Source organism: Prinia subflava, chromosome 2 (genome assembly GCF_021018805.1).
Source record: "Prinia subflava isolate CZ2003 ecotype Zambia chromosome 2, Cam_Psub_1.2, whole genome shotgun sequence".
In the NCBI taxonomy this organism is placed as follows: domain Eukaryota; kingdom Metazoa; phylum Chordata; class Aves; order Passeriformes; family Cisticolidae; genus Prinia; species Prinia subflava.
The window spans coordinates 24,934,453-24,951,863 of NC_086248.1; the positions used below are offsets into that span (position 1 = coordinate 24,934,453).

At 36.8% G+C, this 17,411-nt stretch overlaps 1 protein-coding gene across 5 annotated transcripts in view; it reads right to left on the reverse strand.

Moving 5' to 3' along the window:
• DST (dystonin) overlaps positions 1–17,411 on the reverse strand; it is a 293,083-nt gene that overhangs the window by 112,219 nt on the left and 163,453 nt on the right. For 3 of the 5 annotated variants that reach the window (XM_063389398.1, XM_063389401.1, XM_063389400.1), the window contains 7 exons: positions 16,646–16,808; positions 15,873–15,956; positions 15,677–15,784; positions 14,866–14,964; positions 3,523–3,657; positions 1,008–1,096; positions 257–389 (listed from right to left, as the gene is read on the reverse strand). In XM_063389398.1, coding sequence (XP_063245468.1) covers positions 257–389; positions 1,008–1,096; positions 3,523–3,657; positions 14,866–14,964; positions 15,677–15,784; positions 15,873–15,956; positions 16,646–16,808 — 811 coding nt within the window. Of the gene's footprint in view, positions 1–256; positions 390–1,007; positions 1,097–3,522; positions 3,658–3,867; positions 6,956–7,505; positions 10,275–11,756; positions 13,362–14,865; positions 14,965–15,676; positions 15,785–15,872; positions 15,957–16,645; positions 16,809–17,411 lie in introns of those variants that run through there. The other 2 variants (XM_063389397.1, XM_063389402.1) reach the window with 2 other exon arrangements.

A 17,411-nucleotide genomic window follows, 5' to 3' on the forward strand; every position in this document is an offset into this window, starting at 1 on the left:
TGCTTATCTTTCTTCATGCAAGGCACACATTATTAAGACTCTTCACAAAAGAAGTCTGATGAATAGAATGCTCATGTGCACAGGTAAGGACACATACAGTATTTCATAGCAAATACACACCACCTTCAGTCAATTAAACATCAGGTTCCTTCCACACACTGTTAACTGCAGCTTCTTCTTTTGCTGGTCATGTGTGGTTTGAAAACCATGCAGTAAATCTCAAGAGAAACTGAAATATAAGTTTGAATCTTGTTACCTTTCCTTCCATCTTTTCATCTCCCAGATGTGCTTCCTGCAGCTGCTTCAAAGCTTCGTTGGATAACAAGCTGTAGCTTTCCTGGAGGGATTGAACTTGCTTTTCCATTTCATGTCTCTCTTCATCCGTCATTCTATTATGAAAAAACATTAAAAAAAAAGAAGTAAGAGGGAGATCTCTGGGTAATTTGTAACTTGTTGGGAGTCATCTGCCTACCTTTACTTAAAAATGGGGAGCAGAAATTAGTACAAGTAGTCTGGAAAAAATATGGCCTAATTACAAAGATGTTCAAGAAAACTACAAATTGATTGCAGTTATTCAGGAAAAGAAGCATTTAACCTTTGCATGGGCCTTTGTCTACTGATTACCAGTCAAGATAGGTAACATAACTAGCAAGGAGTCATGAGATATCTCAGCTATTTAGTAACTTAAACTGTCTGTTTTCAGGCACAGACGAAACAATCTTTTGATAGGTAGCTCAATAGTCATTTACTACAACTTTGTTAATTATTTGGATTTCAAATGAAAATTTAAATATCAAATATTTATAAGATGACCAGAGGTATACAAACCAAGTCCAGTTCTTGGAATAAACAAAATTGCAGCAAGCTTCACCAAATGGGAAGACAAAAAACCCCCCAAACTCTACATGACATGCAATTAGAACTACAAGGAGATGATTTCTTTTTAAGCAAACGGTGTGTATTGATTCAATTAATTTACATTATTTGAAAAATAAAAAATGGCATACTTGTCACTGTGCTTAGCTAAAAATGACTGAGTAGTCTGCAGAGCTTCAGCTATTTGTTCTTTCTTGGTTGACATTTCATGAAGAGAAATCTGAAAAATAAATAACCTGTGTTCAAGACTTAATAACGTACATAAATAAATAAAAACAAACAAACAAAATCTTATTTGTATCAGTATATTGACTAATCTCAAATATATAAGGGCTTGATTTTTTAAAAAATACTGGCTATCCATGGAATGATATTATTTATCAGAATTGTATCATTTACATACGAGTAAGTCATTGTGATATGCCTTTTGATTAAGCTAGCTGTTTTTAGAAAACTACTGGGCAAAACAAATAGAATATTTCAAAATGTTGTTTGATGGAAAATTAACCAATCATTTAAAATCACTTATTATAGTTGGCACGTTTTATAGCAGCTTTATAATGGTTGTGTACGATAGTCACGTTTAAGAAGTTGCTCACCAAAATGAGAAGTAACAAATTTTTGAAAAAACATATCAGAAGACCACAAGCCTTCATGAAATTCAATAACAGAGACAAATGCAATAAGAGACACCTGGAAAATGAATTATTAATTAATAGTCTCCACACTATCAGTTCTGTGTCATCCCCACTAAAGGACTTGTTCTGGTAGAGGAACTTGTGGGAATTTCATCTCTAACTTTTCTGAGAAACTCCCTGTAGTCTCGTCAAAGAAAAGCACTCATTTTGGATAAATAAAGGCAAATTATCAAAAGGGAGTTCTGCAAGCTGGAGATATTTTCAACATAGGTATTAGGTCTCGAACAAGGTGTTTGGTTCCTTCATTCACCTGGGTCTGGACACAACCAATCTGTCCTTGTATGCATCATATCAAGGGGCCCAAAAAGTCTCCCTTTGCAATCACCACCAGCATACCACAATGTCATCACTTGTACTGCTTGCACAGGAACAAGAAGAACCACTGGATGCACTATGCAAGAAGATGAGGCAAGCAGGCTGAGGCAGCCGATGGGCTCACAAGATCCACTTTACTCAAGGAACCAGTGTCATTGTGACTGCTGTGTGCAGCAGCTTCTCTTCCCAATACCTGGCTACACCCCACAGCAACCCCAATCCTCTGTATGAAATGTGTTTCAGCTGACCTTAGCTATGAAATTGCCAGTTTCTACATGCTCCTACACAACTTGTCTAGGCATCATCGCTAATCAGGGGAGACACAAACCCAGGCACCTCTGAAAGGTGCAGCTACCTCGCCAGGCCATCTCACAAAGGAAGCAAAGGCCAACAGGAAGGCAAGACAGCCAACTCACAGGTTACTCACTGGAGGCTCAGGCTGGAGAGACGGGGTGACACCCACAGTTGCTGTGGTAAGCTGAGATGTCCTAGGGAGTTGAGTGCTGGCCCAGCACTGATAAAGGTTTGCAGTGTAGTCATTAACAAGGGCAGAAGAGGACCAGCATTGAATGCTTTTGCAAATCCTCGTTTTCACTATTAGCAATTTACCAATCACTATGGTCAAATCAGTACAAGCTTACTTCCTTCTGTAGATATAGGGACAAACCCAGAGCTAGCACCAGTCCTCTCTGAACAAGCTATAGGCCGGCACAGTGGTCATCAGGACTGCCAAGCTTCCAACAGCAAGCTGGATTTATGCACATGCCGGTCCAGTAGCTCTGGCACCAGAAATCATAGGATAATAAAAACACAAGAACAGGATGCCAAGAGAGCCAAAATCATGTCTGCATGACGACACATCCAGCACTGTACTGAGGGATGTGGACAAGTGGTCTGTCCCCCTACTGCTCAGAGTGCAGGTAAGCTTTTACCTACTGAAACCTTTCTAGGTGTAAGTCAGCTATTTCATGGGCCAAGCCCAGCAGAGGAGGTCCTAGAACTGACAGGAAACTTCACAGATGGACGTTTATGGCCACAGTTACGACTGTACACAGTGACAATGTCCTGATAAATACTAAGGCATCAAGATGGGCCACTCCAACAAACAGGCTGTGGACTAGTGCAATAACAAAGAGGCCTCAGTCAACATCTGCTGTTCTTCCTAGGACAGCAGTTTTGACTATCCCTTTAAAGGACCCCTCAGATTAACTTTTCAAAAACAAAATTTCTCAAAAGAAACTCGGCCCTCAGGCCCCTCCTACCAAATTTCTCCTTCCTGGTGCCCAAAATGCCATCCTGACAAGATGCACTCTCCCTCTACAAAGGCTGATATATGGTGAGCAGGGTCCAGTTTCTTTAAACTGACATTATGCAGTGTCAGAATACGTCACATGCTAGGTCTGTGAAAAGCAGAGGGAGCTTCTTCTTGAGTAACGTGCTTGTGTCTCTAAACGTTGTTTATTCACCCAACTCTCTACTCACAACTAAATGTGAAATTATGTCCTGAGGAAAATGTGAATGGTGATTTTTTGGGGTGGGGGAGGGGGAAGTATTTATGGATTATTTTGGCATTTTATTCCATGCAAAAACCTAAAAAGAGGAAGTGGTGCTTTATCAAAAGACATCTGTGTACCTGTTGCTTAGGTAAATCTGTCTTTTCAGCCTTTTCTCCCTCTTCTTTGCTGAGTGTCTTGCTGAGGTTTGACACCCATTTCAGTAAATCCCCAGCTTTCTCAACATGTTCCTTCTTTTCCTCTTCCATTGATTTCTGATGAGTGCCATGAATTGTAAAGAAACATGTAAATGCAAATTGTTGAAATATGTAACATCAATGTCTGTAGAAACAGTTCTATCACAATGTCATTATTATCACCACATAAACATAAAATTATTTCTTTTTTATTTACCACCACATGCATTACTATGACACTTTAATGTAGGAACAAAAATACCACATAATTATAAACAATAACAAAAATAGTATCTCAAGTGATTTTTAATTATGATAAAGGTGCTTATTCATACACACATAAAATCATTATAAAATGATTGATAGCAAGAAAAAGCATAGCTTCCCAGCCATTACTCAGCAGATAAAATCTAAAAAGCATTAGCATATAAAGTATTTTTGAATTGCTGCCTTTGCATTACCTTCAGATAAGGATATGTACAACCAGTGTAGCATAACAGTGTTTTGCACATTATGCACACGGATTACCAAATTACAATCAGGAATAATACATTGCTTTTATGTCTACAGAAACAAGAAAAAATAAAAGTAAAATACCGAGACATTTAATCCTTTTCTGCACAGGAAAACATACTCCTTTTCATATAAATACAATCTGTTAGGTGGACATCTATCAATACCAAGAAAACCTGCTTAAGCCCTTCCATGTACCATAAATTAAATAATTTTATTTTGATGGAGTTTTTAAAAGTTGATATGTAATTGTAATTTATTTACCTATTAGAGCAGAAAACAACTTTAAGGAAAAAAACATGAAAGGAGAGTAAATCTCAGGACAGGATACACAACTTTTTGGTGTAAGCAGCCCATTAAAATTAATGAAATACCAGTGTGAGAAAAGTACTGATGCATGTGTGCTTACTGCACTGCAGATTTAATCCTTTTATATTTTATTGCCACTCTTGTAAAATAAATGGTATTGCAGACTGATTTGTAATTTTAATTTAAATTACAGGTCACATGAAATACTCCACTGTGTTCACTCACAAAATGGGTATCCCTTTCAATCTTCAATGTAAGAATATGATTCTTGTCTCATGTAAATCTACCCACTTTGAACTAATATTAACTTCACCAACCCCAGTACAATTTCTCATTTACACTACCTACATGTAAGGTAATGACAGACAAGGCCTTCAGGTAAGAACTGAAAACACAGATTTCATTTTGAAATTATGAATCTGCCTGTCTATAAATTTCAGTTTTGGATCAAGTAATATCTAATTCCAGTGTCAGTGGCTTATGCTAACTAATTGTTCATAACAATTAGTTTTACAGCAACTAATTAATGCTAGAAAACACCACTTACAATTTTCCATAAAGGCCATCACAGATATTTTCCTTAACTTTACCAGGTTTTATAGCAGAGCCCAAAATGAGTACTAACTTGTTTTGTTCACTGTGAATTAAAATAAAGACTGGAAATTCCTGTTTTTATGGGCTGAGCTGCTTCTAACAACCGCAGCCCAGTGTGGCAGTCAAACACAGCTCTATCTAAAGCTTCTTTGTAGGTTATCTTCTTCCTAGTTTTGGGGCATGTTAAAACTTTATTGTGCAGTTTTTCATCCTTCATCTTTGTAGCTGTGATAGCATCAACAATACCCTTCTTAATTGCGTCTTCCATTGTTAATCTGGAATGAGATTTTGGATCTATCAAGCCACCAGTCAAGTACTGATACTCCAGGCAGCGCAGGCCCATTTCTTTGTCTATGGCACTTAAATGCACAGCTTCAACAGCTGACATTACAGTGTTCTTTACAGGATGAATGATCCCAGTAAAGATCAGCTCACACTGCTGGATTTGCTTGGCACAACCATCATCAATTAACTCTCTTTGCAAAGCTTCTGAAACACTGTACTTTTTCCCAGTAAACGGATCAATCACACCTCCTGTACTAACCTGAGCTTCAAGGCATCGGAGGGCAGTAACTCTGTCTACCAAATTTTTGCGTGAGGCTTTCAAGACTGGAATTCTTTCATTGGTTTCAGAAAGCCAGAAGCCTGCAATAGGACTGTTTAAATCTTTATTTGGCTGTGAACTGCTAACTAAAATATCCCCAAACTCATTAACTGTGATGAGGCCCTCCTTATATTTGTTGACTAATGCTCTGTCAATTCTACCCTGATTTAAGGTCTCCTCAATATTAAACTGTACACCTGTTTTAAGATCTGTAAGCAAAAGAAAAGAATTTCCATCAGAGTCAAAACACGTAGACTCCTTCCAATCAAATTCCTGTTCTGAAAGCTCAAGATATGTAGCTTTATCAATATAACTTTCTTGATAAGCCTCATATGAAGTCATTTCAGTTCCTGTGTCAACATTTATTACAGAAGTTTTATGACTTTTCTCTGGTGATGGGCTGCTTATTTTCCTTTCACCAACTGGAAGCAGAAAGCATTTACTGCTTACACTGAATAAACACATTTTTAGCAAATCACAGTAGTACATAGCTTTCCTGTTATTTGGATTGAGGAAACATTTTGCATTACTTGAAGGTTCATGCAAAAATTTTAAAATTGTGTTATTAAGCAAACCAAGCTGCACAGCAGCTTCGGGAGGTACACGAACACTTCTTACAGGATCAATAACCCCCCCACATGCAATTTGAGCCTCAAGGATATTTTTACCTTTTTGTCTTTCTAAAAGTTGAGTTTCCACAGCCTGAAATACAGACAACACTTTCCCAGAACAGCAATAACCCAAAACAGCTTTCTCTGCCTCAAGCAGTCTACTCTTGAATTCACTATCTGCAAGCCCTCTAACAACTGAATCATCAACAGAGAACTTCTGACCTGTTGTGGGATCAATAATGAAACCAGTAGCTGCTTGGGCCTCTAAAAATGCTAAGGCTAGTGCTTTTCCTATGATTTTTCTCTTTGCTGCTAAAGCAAAAGAGAGTATCTCTTTGCTGGATTCAAGGTACAGCCCAGCTATAGCTGTAGGTTTAGTTAAAAATTTTTCAAGACTTTTCTGAACCTCATCAACAGTTTTCTCCCCTGAAATGAGCTGCTCAACAGTGAACCTGTCTAAAAGTTTGACTTCAGTCAACTGCCTGGCAGTTACATCATGACGGAGACCTTGAAATTTAATAGCATCATATTCCTCTGTAAAATATTCCAGCTGAGTAGCATCATCAACAGTTCTCAAAACCTCTTCTCCTAAGAAAGAGCTCATCTTTGCAAAGTCTTCTTTCCTAAACCCTTCGGAAGTTTTGTATCCCTGAAACATTCTGTCTTCATTACCAAAAGTCTTGTTATTTTCTTGGTTTAATGTTGTGACTTCAACATGCATGTCATAGTGCTTGTTCTTCACTATCTGCAAATAGGAAGTTTTTGACACAGTGAGAAATACAACTGCAGACTATGCTGTACATAATTCACTCCTAAATCCACCACCAGAGAAATCAAAGGAAAAACTTAAATGCAAGACAGAAAGGAGAACTGCTACTAGGACTGGAGAGCAGAGATACATAAAGAGCTTGAGTTTTGAAGTGCCATTTCAAATATTTATTCAATAACAGGAATATGACTAGACTAAACATCAGTAACTGTTGTTTGTTACTGTATGAGCTTACTGCCATTAATCAAAGCTTACTTTGACCAATAAAGATACAACAGTGCATGTGCATTCCTATTTTCAACACAAGTTTTTAAAATAATCTTTCTTAGACATTAACAAACCTGGTAGTAAGGTCTAATATGAAGCTTTCTGTGTTATGTAAGACAGAAGGGGCTCCCTTCACCAAGGTAGGAACATAAGAAATATTAAACAGAATAGTAATAAAGCATATCCAAAACAAACGAACCAAATGGACTAGGAAAAGGCACCGTTAGGAAGGCAAACCCCCACAAAATGTAGTGTGTACCTCCAAGGGATGCAGTTTTACCACTCCTAATTCATGTTTTGTGTCTTCTCCGTGTCTAATGGTTTGTCTGGAACTGTGTAGGTTCCTGTTTCTCAGTGTGTCCCTTTCAGATGTTCCAGAGACTTGGCTTGCCTTATCAAAAGTTATCTGGAACTGTGTACTCATCTGCGAAACAAACTCCGTAAAAGACTGGGAACTCGAATCTTCTAATGATTGGTTTATGCTTGACATCTGAAACTGCACCTCTCTTGGTACTGTATCATCAGCACTCACGTACAATGTATTTTCTTCTATTTGATCAGATTTAAAACCTGATCTTTCCTGTTTCTGCCTTAACAAAGGTGAGCTTGGTTTTGTACGTGGAGGAAGCTGTTCAAATTCTTTAGCTGCAGTCTCACTCAGGTAATTGAAATCATTCCCTCTTCTCTCACAGCTCAATTTAAAACCAGAGTCTTGGAGCTTATTATTTTGCTGAACTTCATTCTGAAATGAAAGAAACCTGTGTTCACTCTCCCTGACCTGCAGATCCATCTTCTGTTTCAAGCTCTCAACCATGCGCTTCTGTGCTTCCAATTCCTCCTCGAGTTTCCTGCACTTCTGGTGATAGTCCATTTCAGCCTGCTTCCCTTGCTGTAGCTGTTCATGACATTTTTTAAGCCTTTCGTGCAGATCTTCCATTTGCCTCTTGTACAACATGACATTTTCCTCGGCCATATGCTTTTCTTGCTGAAGAGCAACACATTCCAGTTTTATACCAGATATGTCCTTTTCTGTCATGCTATGGGATTCCAGTAATTTTTCAACTTTTTTCCTGAATTCCTCTGCAGAGTGTTTAAATTTAATGGATTCTTCCTGAAACAGAATCATCTTCTTGCGTGCCATCTGTTCATCCACAGTCTTCTGATGGAGCTCATCCTGCAATTTTTTTAATTTGCTACTTAGTTCTTGTATATGAGCTTGTTGTAATGCTATCTTTTGCTCACTCATTCTCTTTTCCACAGTAAGAGCATTCATCTGAGCATTTAAATTTTTAACCTCCCGGTCAATGCTAAGGGTGGAAGCATTCTGTTTATCACATTTTTGTTTATAGTCACTAGCTAAGTCTTTTGTTTTTGCAAGATCAACTTCTAGGCTTTTGATTTTACATATAAATTCTTGCTCAATTATTGTTTGTTTGTGCAACTGTTCATTTGTTGTACGCAACTGTTCTTTGAAACCATCTGCTAGGGCTTTCAATGCATCATTTTTCCTCTGAATATTTTCTTTTTCCAAAGCCATCTTCTCTGATTCGGATTGAATTTGCTTCATCAGTAGTTTTGTTTCAGTGTTCCATTTATTAAGGTCTTCTATCTGTTGTTTCAATGTTTCTGACACCTGACTGCTTTTGGTTAATTCATTCTTCAGCATCTGAATTTCACGCTGGTTTTCTTTCTCTACTTTTGTTTTTTGAAGCAATTCTTCTTTAATTTTCTTATATTGGTCTTGAAGATTATTTGCTTCTCCTTTGCATGACTGTGTTCTGTGTTCAGCTGCCAGCTTCTCTTTTTGAAGGGAACTGATTTGTGAATTTAAATGTTTGATAGTGATTTCAGTTTTTGTCTGTGATCTGGTTAATTCCTCTATGTCTCTTTTTAGCTGTGTCTTTTCTTGCTGAACAGATTTCAGGTCCTCCTGATAGTTCATCTTAAGTTTTTTAAGATCCATATTTTCTTGCATGACCTCTTCAGCTTTACCTGTGGTTCTCTGTAACTGCCTGTCCAGTTCTCTCAACTGTTGCAAATATCCCTGCTCTACCTGGTCTTTTTCCTCCAACTTAATTTTTAGGCTTTTAAGTTCACTGTTGACTTTGTCTAGTTTTTCTTTTAATAAATGAGACTTTTCTTCTGTTGATGATTTTTGAAGCTCAATTTCATTCAGTTCATACTTCAAGTCTTTAATAGTTTTATCGGCTTTTTTGTTAGCAAGGGTCAACTCATCTATCTTTTGCTTAAGCTCCTCTACTTTTTTGGCTTCTAGTTTCTTCTGGAAACTTGTAATTTCAGAATCAATCCTACACTGGCTGCCTTGCCCAGCTGTGAAAGTTGGCAGGGAGGTTTCTCTAGTTACAGAATATGTGCCTTCAACAACCTTCCTTCTGGATGCAGTTGTCTCTCTTTCTTGAAGCTTTATTTCTGATAGGTTCCCTTTAAAGTCAAGATCTTTTTTCATTTGCTTGATGAGCATCATAAGTTTCTCTTCTCCATCTGTTTTTTTCTTCAGTTCCTGCATCAAGGTTTTTTTTTGTTTCTCTAAATCATGAAGATTAGTATCTTTTCTTCTTAGAAGCTCTTCAAGATTTCTTCTGGTAAAAGTGCTTTCTTCTATTTGATTTTGAAAAGCACGGAGGTTTTCTTCCAGTATACTCCTTTGAGTCTCTGCCTGAAAAATGAACTGCCTTACACACTCCAACTCCTGCTCTGCATCTGCTTTCTCTCTCTCAATGCTTTCTAGATCTATACGACACTGCTTTGCCTCTTGCTCAGCCTTGGTCTTCTGCAGACAGATCTCTTCCATGTCCTTTTGCTGCTTCTTCCGCTCTTTTTCTGCAGCTTCTCTCACTTTAGGGAGCTCCTGTTCCACTTGGATTTTTTGTTTCTTCATATTCTCCAACATCTCCTCAAGTGTTTTTACCTTTCCCATGAGTTTTTTATTCTCATCAGCTGTGCTATTTTGCTGTGCCATTAGATCTGAATATGCCTGACGTGCAGATGCTTCCTTATTCTTTAAAATCTGTAAAAGAATAAAATAAGTTGGAATGAAATTTTTGTAATAGAGCATATGAAACATATTAGGCTCTTAGAAAAGCAGAAGGGAAAAATACTTACTCATGTATATATGGTATGTCCAGAAAGCAGGATGAGCAGTTCCCACCACCATCACCTTCTCTTGAAGGCTTCAGGAAGTTACCATTAGCCAAATGTGAAACCCTTGACAAAGACATCCACAAAGCGAAGAAGTCCTGAAGCCTCTCACTTCAGTCAGATGCCTCTTAGCAGGAAAGCAACACCAAACAGCTCACTTTGGCTTTCTCTCCAAACAAATAGGTAGAGCAAACAATGACCCAAACACAGTATGCAAGAATTCCCAAGGAGAAAGTGGCCTACCATTTCTCCATCAGTTCAGCAGGAACTGGAAGAAGGACTTAAGCTTCTTAAAAGTTTAAAGAAGCTTAAAAGAAAAATAACACATGACACAAGAAAAGTGTGGAAATCCCCTCCAAGAAAAGAGAGTAGAGTATCTTAGAGCCAAGATGCAGCAGTTCCAGACAGAAGCAGTATCCAAACCCCTGTACATCTGTGTTCCATAGTGTCTCCCCAATCCCAGTGCCCCCACTGACTCAGCTGGGGGACGAGCAAGAGCACAGCTGTTCTGCAGTGTAGACACAGAAGTGTAAACATGATAATTAGGAAAACCCTAATGAAACCCAGTTGGCTGGTAATCCCCATATATTGGCAGATCCAGAGCAAGTCTTTTAAGCAAGAAATGTAAACACCAGTAATAATATGGTCAAAACTATACGTACCTTGTCTTCATTAGCACTACTGTGGTGCTAAGTTACCAAATGTGAGCTAACATGAAATAAGAACACCCCTATATTCCTATGATCATACAAACAGGGCATGAAGGGTAATGACAGCAACGTTTTCAAACAAAGAAACCATTGGGTTACTTAAAATTTACCAGATTTACTTGATTTTTCATATGATATCTGAGACATTTCTTAAAAGGCTAATGCAAAGGCAGCTTCTTCAGTTCCTTTCGGTATTTCCCTGTATTATAATCTTGAACAGTCCTCAATAGAAACAAAGTATTTAAATTGATTTGTTATCAGATCTTTCATACTCACATAAACACAAAATCTAATGTATTATGCTTTAAAAATACCTAAAATATAGATACAGTAACAAACTGTATCTTCTTAGAACTCATTTTTCTAGTCAACATGCTGAGCATCAGTTGGGTGGAGAAAAGGATGGCAAATATCAACACAAAATAAACATAAAAATTGATTTCTAAGAACTTAAAAATCTTAAGCATCTCAAAATGCACAGTAATTGATACATGATTATCATATTCATTGTTTAAATTATGTTTAATCAATCTTAAATCACTTGACCTTGACATATTTTGTGATTCAAATGTTGATTTGCATTGATTTAGAATCACTCTTGGATTAAATCTTTCATTTGCATTGCATAAAAACTCTGGTACCTTAATAATAGTTGTGCTCCTTTTCTCTTCGTTATCTTTGTCTCTCTTTTTTTGCTTTTCTTTTTTCTCAAATGAGGTCTTTATGCCTACTTTTTCACTGAAAGTTTTCTGGAGTTCAGTGGTTTTTGCACGGAATTTTGTGCAATTACCCTCCTCTCTACTGTCTACTTCTGAAACTAGCAATAAATCTTTGCATTTCTGACCCTGTTCTAGCCTGTCTTCTCCACTCTGCTCCTTCCCATTTCTATTTATGTTGTCCAAACTGTTAGTGTTACTCTGTGGTATTGTCTTCACACTCACTTTCCCACAGTGACTTAACAGCTTTTTTGCTAGTTCATGTTCTGACAATGGAAAATAACCCTCTCCTCCAGAAAAAATTCCTGAGAGACCTACATTTGCATTTAAATCACCAGCATTTTCTAACAATTCTGTACATAAATGTTGATCATTCTGCACTGGCGATACTTGAAAATCTAATGGATAGGATTCAGAGACTTTTGCTGCACAGTGACTCTCTGAAATATTTCCTGAAGAAACAGCCAAAATTTCTTGCTCTGTATTCTTGGCTTTATTTGAATTTAAATTTGATTTTCCTAGGATTTCATTTTCTACTAGGAAGTAATCTTTATCCAGAGATGCTTTCTGCAGTTTGTCAGTATTCCTTTTAACATGCCAGTAAACACCTGGATTGCTCATAGATTGCAAATTTAACTTTGTTTTTTCACTTCCATTGTGCACTGCCAGCTCTCCGAAAGAGGACGCAACTTCCTCTAAAGATGTTGCATCCGTTGCACCTGAAGGAGAAACACCTTTTTCACCACACACTTGAGACTTTCTGTCTTCAGATTTTAAAATATTATGGCTTTTGCTTTCTGTAAAGCAATGCTCTTTATCCTGACACTGAAAATGAGTTATCTGTGAAAAATGTTGCTGTTTGTAAGGGCTGATACCCAGGGCCTGCTTTGCAGTTTTTGGAGTCACTTCAGCTTTCATTGTTTTTAGCACAAAATCACCTTCTGATTGCATCTCACAGTCTTCCTTTGTTGAAATATCACTCCCTGCCTTTCTTGAATTTTTTTCTCCTGTGGTTTTGTGTATCATTTCTACTTCAGGCAACTTCTTTGATTTCCCCTCTGTTTTCAGTCTCTGTCCATTAGCAATTTGCTTATTTAACATGTCACCAGGATCATTGTCCACGCTCACACAGAATTCAGATGAAACAAAACAATCTTTTCTGCCATTTTTTTCTTCTCTACTTTGATGACCAAAACCCATTAAACTCTCCTGCTCTGTATGTAGCTTACTGTCTCTGTTGCCACTAATGCTACTTTCTTGATCACTGAAATTTAGAAGTTGCTTAAATATTCTATCAGTTTTGATTTTATCATATCTATCTGCATTTAATTTTCTTCTATTTATTTCCAGTTTATTTTCTGTGTATTCAGGTTTACTGGAAGAGTTCTGGTTTTGCAAATATTCCACATCCATCATGCTTTCATTAGGTTGCTTTTCTTCTCTCAATTCAAGATCTTCATTACATCCCAAATGTTGAAAGACTTCAGCTGACTTCACAGGTTGCTGGAGTTGATTCTCTTCTAGAAACCTCTGAGCATGACAGCACATGGATTAAACTGAGATATGATGGAAAATATCTTATTTTTTCCTTATTCTCTGTTTTCTTAATGCCATTACTGACAGGAAGAAAAACTGGCATAAAAGAAAATCTTGGAACAAAGACAGACTTCAGAGGTCTGTGAAGAATTTTTCTTCCCAGAAGAAAAAAACCCTCATTCCTCTTTTGAAAAAGATTATTCTTTTTCTGATTTGCTACCCTGATTAAAGAGAAAAAAACCCATTATATTATTTTGAGACTGGAAACCTGATTAGGTTATCCTCAAAGAAGCTAACAAAGGTTTAGAAGGCTGATAGAAGGTAGAGAAGGAAGAAAGATGGGAGTATTTGATTTCCAAAAAAGCCATCCTGGAGACTCAGAGCAGACTGAAACTCCACATTTTGAAAGATTCCACTTGTTCTATCAACATTCACAGATTTCTTGATCCTTGTTCTTTGACTGACTTTTTATCCTTGATGCCATTATCATTATTAGTCATACTAAGTCCTCAGTTATAATGGCTATTTATCAACAAACATTCTATATTTCCATCAGTTTGCTCCACCAGTTCATGATGCCCAAAGATACATGCTGTTGTTAGTGTTGGTTCAGAGGTATTCAATAGCAAGAAAAGCCAATAAAGACAAAATCAGCACCAGAATTATATGATATTCATTTAAGAACTGATTTTTTCTTTAATAATAACATTAAAATTTATACCAATAGGGTAGTGTTCTCCAATTTATACAGTTTATACTAAAACAATGAAGTCCTTGAAGAAGGACTATATAATCTCTTTCTGACAGATAATTTTCAAAAGAAATGAAAAATTTAGAAGTTTGGTGGTTTTTTCTCAATTATTTGGAAGGTTTGCTCTGCAGCAAGCATGTATTTGGAGTAATTGTCTGCCTAATTTTAATAACCTACTCTTGCTAGTAAGATCCAACTCTAGAGATAAATAAAATGCTGTTTGACCCCAAGGAATCAGTAGAAAGGCAGAAGGAATTAAATAACTGAACAGATCAAACTAACTTCAGAAATTAATTAAGAGGGCATCTCATCTCCCTGTTGAAAGGTTATAGGTTGTTAAGTGGACCAGAATGCATACTATGGAATATTAAAAATACATATATGTAGGGTATATGCAGTGAGTTTGCCTTCACCTTAATGTCTGCTTTTATCCAAGAGATCAAACCCTAGGGTATTAAAATTGAAAGTATAAGTATTTAAATTTAAGCTACATCTTCATCAGAATTCAAGGAATCATATGATCTTTCAAGGTGGAAGAACTCGTAAAATGTATGGATGGTACAGGATTTTGCTGATCTGAATGATAAACAGTGCTAACACTGCTACATTTCTGTATAATGTGCACTGCATAAGGAATTTTAGTTTTCCACATCTGTGGGTAACTTCGTGAATAATTCCAACAGGTATATTGCTTTTTGTTTGCCTAGATGTTCTTTTTGCTTGGTTGACTGTCAGAGAATGACCTACCTCTTCCTCTTCTAGTCTTTTCAAAGAATCACCTGCAAACTTAATGTATTGGGTCATCAAGGTCACTAAGGCAGTGTACCGAGTCCGCAGGTCCATGAACTGTAGAGAAATAAAGATGGGGGTAAGTGTCTTAAATACTCCCATTAAGCTTAAAAGAAGTGATAGACACTGCTCTAGAACCTATCCTGATTTTGACTTCAAAATCATGATTGTGGAATCCAAAGTTCTAATTTTGATTCCAAAATTCAATGCTGTCAACAAAATGCACTTGAACAAATATATCCTAAGGATCTATCTGTAAGAAGAAGAAACTGAAGACAATGTTTTGACTTCACAGTCACTTGATTCTTCCCCCTGTAAGAAAAGGTTTCAAGAGAGGCAACCCATGCTCATCACTATTCCTCTCTCTAACAGGTAGCAGGGAGACAAATTTATCTTCCTCACCTAAATGAGGCTGATTTGCCCTAGAATCTATCAAAGTGTCCAGATCTGGTAAGTTTTACTATGGTCAAGATGCACTTATTGTTTACTGTGATCAAGATCCAGTCCAGAGGTAGTTCTAAACAGTTTTACTGAGGCACAGTTCTCATACAGTTTTTTATAATTTGGGTGGCTTCTTTAATCAGCTGCATTATACTGTCTTGCTACCAAAATGCAGCATAAGGAACAAGTATATTGTGTATCTCTTGAGAAAAAAACCAATCTTTCTTGGATTACTGTATTTAATCATTAATAAATCCAAACCCGAATTTTTGTGTTTACTCTGTTTTAAGCAAAAATTCACATTTTCCTGTTATAGAAACCTGTTTACCTCTTGAATAATGAAGTCTGATGAGCTTTGCATTCTTCGGCGCTTTACTGGAGATTTTTGTTGGGAGTCAACCATAGCTCTGTAGGTCATGGTCTGCAACTCATAGTCCTGTACAAGAGAAAATACACAAATCATGGTCATTACACATGATACTGACACTCAAAAAATAGTATTGTAAGTGTAATGTTATTGTTACCTTCACAGCAGCTGAGTATTGTTCTGAATACTTCTGGCATTCATCTATTTTGCTTTGTTTCATTTCAATCTCAGAAACCAGCATCTGTCAAATAGGAATGTACATTTTCATCTTAAAAAGTTATTTTTATTACTATTATAATTAACATTTCTACTTTATCTTACATTATCTAACATAAATAGATGGTTCATTAATATTTACTTTATCTAATATCCTCCTATCCGTATGTGTACAAGTAATTATGCTCAAGCCTATGTCCTCAGCTTTATCAGATTTACAGTAGAGAATTAGTGAAAAAACATGCCAGGTTAATAGTTGGTGAATGAACTTTAACGAAGTCAGGAATATATAATTTCATAAATATAATTTATTATCCTGTCTATTTATACTGCATTTACTTCTTGCAGGATACAGACGTTGAGTTTAGCTCTGCTTCTATGAAAATATTTCTACATCCATAAATAAAAAAAGCAGCACTGAATATGAAATTAGGTCATAAGGCGAGCCCAAAAATTTTAAGGTTCTGATGTTCTTGTACACTTGAGGACCCAACAATCTGGTCTATAAAACAGTGACAACAGTCACTGGGTGATATATTCATGGCTGCACTACAAACACAAAATCATAAAATCTGGTGATTTCTTGGAGTTTTACAGTAAGGGTTGATGGATATAAGCCCCTCATATTAATAAACAAGATTGAGACCACTGATACTGTAATTCTTTGGTCAGTGCTTACCACAGGGGTTTGCCACAATGACAGCCCTTTCATACCTTATGTTGGTTCAATTGCTTAGCCAATGCTTTGCTATTTTCAGGATGTATTTCTTGAATCTTTCGCTGAGTATCTTCCACTTGTTGAATCCAAGTGTCCAAAGAATTGTAAGTATCTTTATAATACTTCAGAGATTTATTAATACCTTCTAAGTCACGCAACCTGATTTTATTTTAGAAGAGAGATCAACGGAGAGAAGATAATTAATAAAGACAAAAATTACAACACTAAGGTAAATACAGCTTTAAAGGCTTCAAATGCCTTAGCTCTGTCACAGTTCACAGTATAAACATACTAAAGTAACACTAATTAAACAGCAAATTCACTCCTCAAACGCTAGGGCTCCCAGCTTGATGAACTCTTTCCATTTGTCATAAAGAACATCCAGGAGAGATCCTATTACCCAAGAAACTCCCTGTATCTTTCATTAATGTGTTCATCTGCTTGAAAATCTGTGAGCACAGGAAACCCCAAGAAAGAGGGAGGGCTCTGCTACAGCAATTGAGTCTGTTATAGGAAGCGAGAGAATTTAAAATGAGACCTATGAATCAAGAAGGAGTGTACCATGCTGGAGTAGTGGTTCACCATACTCTCCATGCCTCCCACAAAACAGCAGGAGTTACACTAAAACTAAAGACTGTAAATATGTGAATATGCAAAAAGTAATTGAATATGTACATCTAATTTTGAATCGTGTATTTGACCTGTGTGTTTCTTTAAAGTCATTTCCACACTGAGGCAGATACTGAAAGATCATTTTCTTTC